Genomic DNA, 11623 nt, shown 5'->3' with positions numbered 1-11623 from the left:
TTTATAGAGCATTATAGCACATCTGAAATAGATGCTATATGTTTTCTGAACCAAAAACATTGTCGGTGCCAGACAATATCCCTTGTGATATGAAGATAGAACTGCTTGCACCAGTACCATGCTTTATGACAATTAGCTCATAGGCAGAGGTGGGTTAAATATTGCACTGCATCCTGACATGATGGATTCTCATCAGAGGTGAGAGTGGTGTGTTGGCAAGCAAGCAGAGCCCAAAAAAGTGGGTCAGGGAAACATTGCATGGCCTTGGGGAGCCTGGAGTGGAATGACTACTGCGTGCATCTTCTGCAGTAGTGCTCCGTTCTGAAACTGTCCACTGGAGCAGCTGAGATCAGATGGGATGGTCTGCTGTAGGGGCTGGATCCAACACTTCCTCAGTGGCAGTCTGCGCATTTGACAATACATAGAGCACGGAGAAACCAGGCTTCCTTTTCCTCTAATTTTGGAGCCTTTGAAAACAATAGCTACTGTATGTGACAGATATTATGCGCAGGGCAGGGGGTACACTATTTTGAGAATGGGTGAGCTGGAAGACCTCAATGTTTGCGGCCTGTGTAATAATGATGCATTTCAGTTCAGAGGGCAATCAATGACTTGAATGATATATAGGTCCAGTGGAGACTGGTGGAGGTAGAAATCCGAGGACGGGCTCATTGTAATGCGTGGGATGGAATGAAGGATGGTATCAAACATGCAATACCATTCCTCATTCCATCCCATGCATTACAATGAGCTTGTCCTCCGATTTCAGCCTCCACCAGCCTCCACTGGTCTACAGTACCTACATACTAAAACTGGAAGATCAGCCTAATGTCCTGTTTCAAGTTACCCTGTAGTTGATTTGGCAACATTCACAAGAAAATAGGCTGCTTCCAGAAATTGTTTTTATTATACTAGCAGGCTCTTTTAATGACTGGCTGACCGTGCAAAGGTTGGAAATCTTATGAGGAAGCACTCCTGCCACGTGTATAAATATAAACCATATTTATCATTCACTTAGGTTTTCACCAATAAACCTCTCCCTTCCCCTGCAACTATACCTGAGTGTTTGCTCAGCTGAAACTCAACCTCCATACCTCCACCGTCCAGAATGCTACCCACTACTAACACAACAGTCAGCGTTTTTCGGACACAGAGAGACTTATTGCCCAGTTTCCTGGTAGAGCAAGGGCAGGGGCAGAGCCACATGGAGAACATTTCTAAAACCTCCAGCCAACCAACCACCCACCACAAGGCCAACAACCCTCAAAACCCTTCAAAGGGTTCTCCAGAGAGAGAGAGAGAGAGAGAGAGAGAGAGAGAGAGAGGGCATAGGTCTTTGTGGCCCAGACTCAGTATGCATTTCAGCTTGCCCATGTTCCTTACTCCCCAAGTGTTGTGAAAGTGCATGAATCACCTCTTTGTCTAATTACTGTAATTGTGGCCTTTTTACCTCTGTAGAGAAAACCAGGACCCGTCTCACAGGATACAAGCAAAGCAAATCTATTACCTGGGCTTGGTCAATGGGCAGAGCTTGGCTGGTGTTGTTCTGGAAAAATACCCACTTCTTTTATACCACTTTGACCAGTCTTGGTGGTTGCAGTAATGTCTCAATACTTTTAATCAGACCGTGTGATGTTTTGGTTTGATCAAGAGAACCATGGAGACGGGGGGAGACGGGGGGTCAGTGGTCAGAGTGCTGGGAAGGCCAGGGAGAAGGTGATGAAGATGGGCATACTCAGGTCTTTCACCTTGAACACCTGGAAACAGAGACAGCGAGAAGAACAGCATATTTAATTCTAAGCTTATAGAGCACTTACAAGTAAATGCACATTTATATAACCCAGACAGATGACTTGCCATATCTCATATCTCATGCCCCGTAACATACAACTAGCCACCCCATTCACCACACCTGTTCTTGTGAGTAACGGTCTTTACCTGGCTCTTGCAGGTGCGCTTGCTCAGGCCAAACTCCTGGTTAATAATGCCGCTGCAGAATTCCTGCCGTTGGCCGTGCACACATGCCTGAACGTTGATCTGGTAGGCCACCAAGCGCTCTGTCATCATACTGAAGGGGTGTCTCTCACACGCTCGCACAGACATCGCCGGGTCCCAGTGTCTTAGTCTCTGCACATGGTGGACAGACAGGTGGACAGACTCAGCAATTCACATCTGAGTCTATGGGCAACTACTGTACTTTATGTATTCCTCCATTCCTCCAATCATTCCTCCATTTATTCATCCCTTCATTCCTCCATTCATTCCTCCATCCATTCCTCCATCCATTCCTCCATTCATTCCTCCATTCCTTCATTCATTCAGGCATTAATTCACGTCCTATGGTGGTCGTAGCCTTTAACCGGTCGTAACCTGTTCATGTGCATCTGCTGTATCATAGAGCATACAGCAGATTTATGGTGACGATACTCCTATATCATCTAGTGACATCAAGTGGTTACTAACTAAAGGGCAGCAACGCATTGAGGATGTCTTCGACCACCAGTGTTTGTGGGTATTGACTTGTGTTGATGCATTCTGACCTGCAGAGAGAAACTGTGTGTGTCTGGCTGTCCCATGCTGGCTGCTTTAAGCAGGAAGAAGAAACCATACAGTTCAATGGTTTGGCTGCAATACTGAGGCTCCTGCAAGGCAACAACACAACACACGACAATACCATCCACCCAAATTAATTTGTGTAACACCTGTGTAATTTTCACTTTCATCAGAGAGAGAAAAAATAGAGCAAGGCTCATACCCTTTCGATGATCATGCCAAAGCGCACTGCCTGCTGGGAAAAATCGGTCACTTGCATGTCTCCTCCACTGTGGATCTGGAGAGAATAACAATGAGAGATATATTAGATTAAACAACAACAACAACAACAACAACAACAACAACAACCACCCAGACTTAATTATGGATATTCTACTGTATATGGGTAGCCAGTCTAAATGAACTCACAGTGTAGTAGTGTTTGGAGAAGACATGGAGGAGCCAGGACAGAGGAAACACATGGATCTGCTGCATCTCCTCCAGGTGGGCTCCTGAGTCAGGGAGAGAGAAGGTCAAAGTTCATCATCACTGCCTGCTGCCTCTAACTAACTGTATCAACTCTCTCTCCCTCTCATGCGCGCGCACACGCACAGACGCACACACACAGACACATTACGTAACATAACTGAGTTATTCAAGTCAGCAAAGACATTCAAAGTGCCTCAGAATGAAACACATACTGACTCAAGGACTACTAATCTGGAGGATAAGAGAACATTTGTCTGGGAGCAAGTCCACTGAGGCATTTCCAAGAGTGTGTTTATGGTTTTCATAGCATGAGACTCCTTATCAAGGTCATAATGCTAGTCCAGTTCCACTTTTATATCAAGCTGATATTACAATTGACTGCTCCCCTGTGAACTGATGACCAACAGATCCGAACATTCCTTCTGTCTCCACGGGACGGACACTGGCGCCGGAGTGATGCTGTCACATAGTGAGGCCGTGGCCAATGGGTCTGTCTTTAGTTTAGAGTCCTTCTCCTTACTCAATTGCGACATAGTCATATTGAACACATTGCCATTAGAAAATTCTCGGAAGAATGAAAAGGGGTTCTGTAAACATGAATTAAAGCACAAACCTAACAAGAGCAGAAGAGGCTAAGATGACAGGAACCTCTGCTATTGCATGTGGGAAAGCAGTATGCTTGTACTGTGCTAGTAGTCGTATGCTGGTATAAAAGTATTAATAGTAATAGTAGTAGTAGTAGTAGTAGTAGTAGTAGTAGTAGTAGTAGTAGTTTGAGTTATGCTCTTTATAAAAGGCTGGTTTGAATGGCAGGTGATATAATATTCAGTTCTAGCGTTGTCACTCACGCTCAGTGATTCCATGCAAACGGAGAGCCTGGAAGAGAACAGTGAACTTCTGGCCTACAGGCTGCTCCAGGAAGAAAAAAGCCCTAGGCCAACTGAGAGAGAGAGAGAGAGAGAAAGAAAGAAAGAGAAAGAGATAGGGGGGGAGAGAGAGAGGGGGGGGGAGAGAGAGAGGGGGGGGAGAGAGAGAGAGAGCAAGAGAGAGAGAGAGAGAGATGTGGAAGAATGCATGTATTGTGAAGGTCAGAAAAAAAAGCTCATGAGGCTATGAGCTTATGAGGAACCATTATGCACTCAAAGAGAAAGAGAGACAGTTAGCTCCAGTTAAATCAATTACATAACAGTGGACACACACAACAAACATGATATGCCCTGATGCTATCCATGGATGGACAGCAACAAACAAATTCCTCTCACTTGAATACAAATGAAAATGGACCCAGAATATTCCCATGAGGTATTTCTATAAGGACACCTGCTGTTATCTACACGATAGGACTGTGTAGCCTGTACCTGGAGAAGAAGTTCACGATTGACCGATGGCTAGGCAGAATCTGGGCTGCCGGGTTGAACTGCAGAAACACCCAGTACAGAACTGTCTTCAGGAGCTGGTATTCACAGGTAGCAAACACTCTGGAGAAGAAGGGAGGGGGACAGCCATGCGCAAGTTATTAACCCAACTAAAAGTGTCCCTCACTACCATCCTTACACTGAGAGGCCTTGCCTCCATAAAACTGTTCCAGGCTCTATGCTTGCCTTTTTACATACAGGACCTTACCGGTCCTATAGGGTTTGTTATCTTGAGAGCAGGACCAATTCTAACTTGTTCTATAAGGGGGTATTAGAGGTTACCTAGGTGATCGCAAGGTCTTATAGAGGAGTTCAAAGGGCACATCTTTCAGGTAGATGAAACATGTCAGCTCAGTCACCAGGTACAGCTCCAACCAGCGCTCACACGCCCTCTGTAGGCCAGTCTCTTTATACTGCACACACACATATCCATACGCACACACACAAATTAATATTGCACACAAACATACTCACACACACACACACACACACACACACACACACACACACGCACACACACACACACACACACACACACACACACACACACACACACACACATACACACATACACACACATACACACACACACACACACAACAACAACAACCAAACATAGTCAAAAAAGAATGGACATAAGAGTTGAGATGTTGGAATATTAATGTTTTAAGAGATGTGGCTCCCCCTAGTGTTTTAAAAAACATGTTTTCTCCAACACTACACACACACACACACACACACACACACACACACACACACACACACACACACACACACCAACACACACTGTAAGCATTAAATAATCATAGTTAAGTGATGCATAAATGCCTTTGAGACTTGTCCATCCTATGGTATAATTACAGCAGTGTTCTTGCTTTTAATGACCTAGCTCCAATCTGAATAGTTAGTTCAGCCATCTTACTTTGCAGGAGACACGGTGGAAGTCACACACGGTGGGGGAGCTGATCTTATCAATCATCTCCTTCAGACACCTATCAATCACACACACTCACTCCCTCAGTCTCTGAGACTACATAGTACATCTCCATCATAACACATTATATAACACATCATTATAACACATTATAAACCTCAGATGCTTACGCCACATAGGCCACAACCCAGTGACTCACTGACCGGGTGGGGACTGTACTTACAGTACAAGGGCGTTCATGATTTCATGCATGAACTATCTTACAGTAGATTCACAGGACAAGCTATGGAATCACAGCCAAGGTCGACATGGATTCATCTCCCTCCGTACACCCAGACCCCACCCAGTCTCAGGGAGATTAGTCAACCACTTCAAGGGGGCCAACAGTGGTCCCACAACATGTGGGTGTGTGTTCTGGAGGCGTCTGAATATCCAAATGAGTTAATCAATGCGACATAAATCCAAACAAGCCGGGGAAAGTTCTCCCCTGTTCTTCCCTTGACCTTGGTTTTGTTGAGAGAGCGAATAATGGATGCTGGCTATTTTCTTGTGTTTGCAGCAAGCACACCAGTGTATTACAGAATGGTGTACAGTAAAGGGGAGGCAGATGGAGGTAGAAACTGGAGGACGGGCTCACTGTAATGCATGGAATACTGTTCCTCATTACATTCCGTGCATTACAATGAGCCTATCCTCCGATGTTTACCTCCACCGGCCTCCACTGACACGCAATCTCCCATTGGTACCACTAGCCAGTATAGTACAAGGAGCAGGCACTAGAAATGGCCCTTAAGCAGTAACCAGTGACACCGGGTCATTTTCTTTCCACTCCCAACATGTTTAGGATTAAAGGTAGGGTAATCTGAGGCCAGATATTTGGGTTAGGGCAACTTCTACCTAGACTGTAGTGTAGTGTAGTGTAGTGTAGTGATATGTAGTACTATGTAAAGAGCATGGCGCTAGCAACGCTAAGATTGTGGGTTTGTTTCTTGTGGGACCATATATACACAAAATGTATGCACTCACTGTACTGTCAGTAGCTTTGGATAAAAGCGTCTGCTAAATGGCATATTCTGTATTATCATGTAGCCTGGGGGCTCACCTCTGGAAGAGATATGGCAGGCCCAGCAGGGCGGCGGCAGAGAGCACCCCCTCGCCCCAGTGTTCAGGACAGGCCTCTGGGTTATAGAGAGTCCTCAGGGCAAAGGACAGGGCTGGGGACAAGGGCAGGAGGCACAGTCAAAACAACCATTAGTTTCATTCTCCAGCCCATTCTTCATCTATACTAGATGAGCAATACACATAAAGCTGTCATTGAACAATAGAATTATGGTGAGATGCATATTAATGTCCCATAGTGATGGGTGAACAGTCACACTGCAGTGAAGACGCCTGGGGTGCCAACACAAGGCTTTCACTGTCGTCTATCCAAGTTTCTCTCATCAGTGCACATAAAGGACAGAGGGACCAGGGCAGGGAGCCATTTTAGACTATTAGGATGCACCCCCCCAGAGACGCCTATCAGGTAAACAGTGAAACCCATTCAGTGTAGAATCAAAGCAGGGGAGGCTGGTGGAAGTAGAAATCAGAGGACGGGCTCATTGTAATGCATGTGTGTTTAACACCATTCCTCATTCCATTCCATGCATTACAATGAGCCCGTCCTCGATTTCTACCTCCACCAGCCTCCACTGAATCAGAGGTATATGGTACGGTAACTACCGTCTTTGGTGACGGTGTGGTCTTTCACCGAGAGGTGGAGGATCAGAGGGCCTGTGAGTTTCCTCCCGCTCTGTTTGTCCCTGCTGGAGTGACTGCTGCCGCCTGATCGGCTGTGGGGCCTGTCTCTTGTATCTCTCTTCCCACTGCCTGCTCAATGCAGGACACATGAGGCCTACATACAGCCATTTTCCCATTGTGTCCTTTTTTAAACACTCACTGTTTTTTTTACAAGTGATAGCTGACCTTTATTCTATGTACAGTACATAGAAACATGCCCAAGATGAATACACAGTTAATATACAGTAATATCAGTTATCATACACTATGATATGTTAGACATGTATCTATATAGCTCTGAAAAGAACTACATCTGACACACACACACACACACACACACACACATTGCATGAATAATTCAATGTGATAGAAAACAGGACAAAAACATGAAAACAACACAACCAGAGTAAACACAACCAGAGTGGGTTGAATTTGTGAATCAAGAAAACAAGACCAATATGTTAGGGAAGGGCAAGGCCACAATGTAAAGTAATCACGCCTCTTCTTTGAAGGGATTGATGAAAACCATGTGTCTGTCCTCAGAAAATGAATTCAAGATCATCTCTTTAAACAATTTTATAGTAGAGTTAATTCCTCACAAATTTCATTTACAATTTCATCAGAGGAAAACCATTTGGCAGGAGGCTTTGTAAGTGGGGCCAAGACAGAGTCTCTCATACTGGCCAGTGAAATGATTCAGAGACAGTAGGGTTGTAATTAATGCCCTGCTTTTAACAAAAAGGGTCAGCCTATTACACTCCACAGAGGTGGGTCTACTGGACACAGATTAAACCTGACTAGGCTTAATGTGAGTGTGGGAAATTATCCCTATAACGTAATCTTAGAAAAGTCTTATGATGTTAGGTTTGAATTTAAATCTTCTATTTTACTTAGATCTTCTATGAATATTGTATGTCAGATTGATAACACATACTGTATGATTCATATAACACATTTGTTTATTACATGATTGTCATAAGTGTGAGATACAGTACCTGACCTCTCCTGCAGGTGGCGTGTCTTCTGCTGCCTCGCAGCCCTGTAAAGGTCGGTTAGGGTGCCTGACTTGGTGAGGTGAGGGCAGTGCAGCTCCCACTGGCTCCCCAGGCACTCCAGCACTACATCTGAGAGACAGACAGACAGATACTCACACACACACACACACACGCGCACACACACACACACACACACACACACACACACACACACACACACACACACACACACACACACACACAGACAGACAGACAGACAGACAGACAGACAGAAACACAGACACACAGACACACAGACACACAACAGACAGACAACAGACAGACAAAAGACTTAGCCAGACAAGCACTACTGCTGTTGCTATTGTTGTTGTTGTTGTTGTTGTTGTCGACAGCTCCCACTGAGATCATGGCCTTTTATGACACATTGTTCCACCGGGGGTCCAACCTTTCAGTGAGGCAATACCTCCCACCTCAAAGCTCATTAGGGGATAGAAACACCCTCTGAGCACTTTGGGACATTACTTTGTCAAATTGTTATGATTTTACCTCAGTGAGACAAGCAAATCAACTGAAATAATGCCCTATTAAGGGAATAGGGTTCTCACATGTTGGAGAGGTAAAGACAGAGAGAGCCAGAGAGTGAAAAAACAGACAGACAGACAGATAGACAGACACACAAAGGGAAAGGGGGGACAAACCTGGCTCGTTGTTATGGACTACACTGCGGGACAGGAGATAGAAAAGATCCTCTGCAGTGGCTTGCCTTGGATGACCTGGCACACTACTGTGCGCACACACACACACACACACACACACACACACACACACACACACACACACACACACACACACACACGCACGCACACACACCGTCGTGTTAATCATACTGTGGCGTGGATGCTTCTACACGCAATTCGTTAACATACATCTAAACAGAATATCCACATTAAGATGCAAAGTACCCACTCTTTTGTCTGTAACTTACAATACAAACAAACTCAAGGTGTGCCCTTCAGACCACCACAATCCAGTCCCATCATAAGTCATCACTCCCCAGTCCCCATCCAGCACAAATGCTGCCAGCATGGCCCATCTCACAAGCTCTACAGGTGGCCCTGCCCCCTTTCTGGTGCCCATTGTCTCTCACAACAAAAGCAGGACCAAATTAAAGATCATCATGTTCCAATGTGGCAACCAGCCTGGCTTCCATACTGGTACCATGCGGCTGGCAGCAGGCCTGTGGTGGGATATGTGTCCCAAATGTCTGATCGACTGTCCTCCCCTCTGTCTCTCTCTCTTTATGCCTGTCAGTGTGTGTTGCCCCTATGGACCTGCTGGCGGCCTACCAGCGTCTGGGCCCGGTGGGCAGGCTGCTGGTGCCCGGCGGGAGGGTAAGCCGTGGCAGAGGCGGGGGTGGTTCGTCATGCGTACGCTGGGGAGAGTCAGCTGGAAAACAGACAAAGAGGGAGGAGGGTGGGTTCACTGTGTGTGTGTGTGGGGGGGGGGGGGGGGGGGGGGGGGTTCCATCTCAACAGGAGACGCGTGTGGCACAGACTCTGTTAAGTTTGGACGATGAGATTGAGGGGTTAAAGTGTTGAGAGAAGTGTGTGACTTTGTCAGACTGGGTGATTCTCTCTCTTCTCGATGAGAATCCCAGGTTCACTGCCTCTTATTTTCATCTGGATGTGACATTTGCCAGCCCATATGTTAACTTCATCAAGTTTTCACTAATGTTCCCTGTGATCATTTTGCACAGTGACTTCTTTGCCGCAGATGCGCTCAGCGTATTTTGTGGATGTCAAAGGCCTAATTGTCTCTGGGATGGCTGTGCCAGTTGCCAGTGCCAGTCTCATTGGAAACCGTCTGGTGTCAGATCTCTCCAGGTGCCAATCTCCTCAAAACCTTGCCAGTTTCACAACACCAGGTTGGCGTGGTTGGCACAGAGCAGGTCTAGCACCCCTCCTGGATGGCACGGCTCTTGGCCGGGGCACACTGATGTTGGCACTGGAGACACAGCATGCCAAGTACAGATTTCTGCTGGCTTAGAGCTCTGTGGTAACATCGGAGGAGTGCCTCCTTGAAGAACCCAGGCTCTCTGCCAACATGACCTGCATGCCCTCCAAAGAGACCTCTCAGAATGGTGAATTTCAACCACGCTGATGCAGTAGTACATTGGTAGCACTTTGGTGAAGACACTATGATGCAGTTTGCATTTATCAATCTATCATTCATTAATTGTAACCTGGGGCCATGTCATTTTGGATGAAAAGTGAATAGATATTCAGTCTACTTACAGGTCTTCACACAAACGCATAAACGCACGCGCACGCGCACGCGCACGCACGCACACACACACACACACACACACACACACACACACACACACACACACACACACACACACACACACACACACACACACACACACCTGTCCTTATAGTCCTAAGTGATGTGTTCATGCCCGTTCTGACTGCTCTCTCGACTTGTGCTTGCCCCAGCAGGTCACTGCCAAGGGGATGTGGCAGCTGCCAGCGGTTGGTGTGACCTGCCTGTCTCCGTTGACGGACATGTGGCAAAGACAACTGGACACATAACTGGACAGTTATAATCGATAATAAAATATGAACACAACCAAACTCTATAGGTGAGCATTCCATAGGGCTTAGCCATAAGACTTAGGTCCCCCGACTCTTATATTCTACACAACTCCTACCGCCGACACAGGTATGTAACCCTATCAGCACTTCTGGGGAAAACATCCCTGCAAGTCTCTCACCGAATCCTCCACAGACGCGCTGCCGCGAAATGCCTTGAGGGGGGTGTTCAGCACTGACCTGTGGACAGCGACAGGGATGCATCTGAAAATTACTACGGACATGACTTTAATATTTGTCAGATAGCATAGGCATAGTTTCCTTACTTTCTTCCTCTGACTTACATATTCTGAAATCCAAATGTTTCACTCTTATGATGTAAAGAGTTTCTGATTAAATTTGCCATGGCGTTGCGCGAGCAGCAACCATCCTCGTAGGTAGACACGGTCTGCGTCATTATAACCCAAAGGATCCCCTCACACGGCAGATAAGGACCGCTTAAAGCAGATGATAAAGAAATGGCCAAACTCTGTCCTTCTGTCTGTTGTTGACAGAGAATCGAGAGATGTTCTACTGGAAATGGATTATTACGCACCCAGGGAATTGGCGCAATGTTCCATGCCTCGGTCATTGAAATGGAATGTTTAGTCTTTGCTATGGCCTTCATCGAGGCCATTTCGAGACTATAGTAGGCTATCAGGCCGACCTAGACATATGATCATGCAACTAGGAATAACAAAAATAGGCCTAGGCCTTTAATAGGCCGAATAGTGCGTTAGCATAAAGACAGGCCTGAGAAATAGACTGATTAATGGACCTATTTTCCTGTGGTGATTCTGCCATCGACTTGTGGGATTGTGCATATCTCAGAAGGAAAATTATTCT

The 11623-nt window shown here is 46.1% G+C and overlaps 1 protein-coding gene across 1 annotated transcript; it reads right to left on the bottom strand.

Moving 5' to 3' along the window:
* Window positions 1-1688: 1688 nt before the first annotated feature.
* On the bottom strand, window positions 1689-11195 carry btbd16 (BTB (POZ) domain containing 16; the record flags this gene model as incomplete). Its single annotated transcript, XM_083687643.1, has 17 exons — window positions 1689-1757; window positions 1939-2127; window positions 2541-2642; window positions 2756-2830; window positions 2962-3044; window positions 3870-3961; window positions 4380-4499; window positions 4719-4849; window positions 5359-5428; window positions 6473-6584; window positions 7093-7239; window positions 8145-8273; window positions 9491-9590; window positions 10066-10148; window positions 10573-10726; window positions 10921-10978; window positions 11083-11195. 17 exons carry the CDS (start codon window positions 11193-11195, stop codon window positions 1689-1691), a joined length of 1827 nt encoding a protein of 608 aa, XP_083543769.1.
* Window positions 11196-11623: the final 428 nt, after the last annotated feature.

Source organism: Argentina silus (genome assembly GCF_951799395.1).
Source record: "Argentina silus genome assembly, chromosome: 16".
Taxonomy (NCBI): Eukaryota; Metazoa; Chordata; class Actinopteri; order Argentiniformes; family Argentinidae; genus Argentina; species Argentina silus.
The sequence above is the reverse complement of the archived record's forward strand: the minus strand, read 5'-3'. Positions and strand labels throughout refer to the sequence as shown.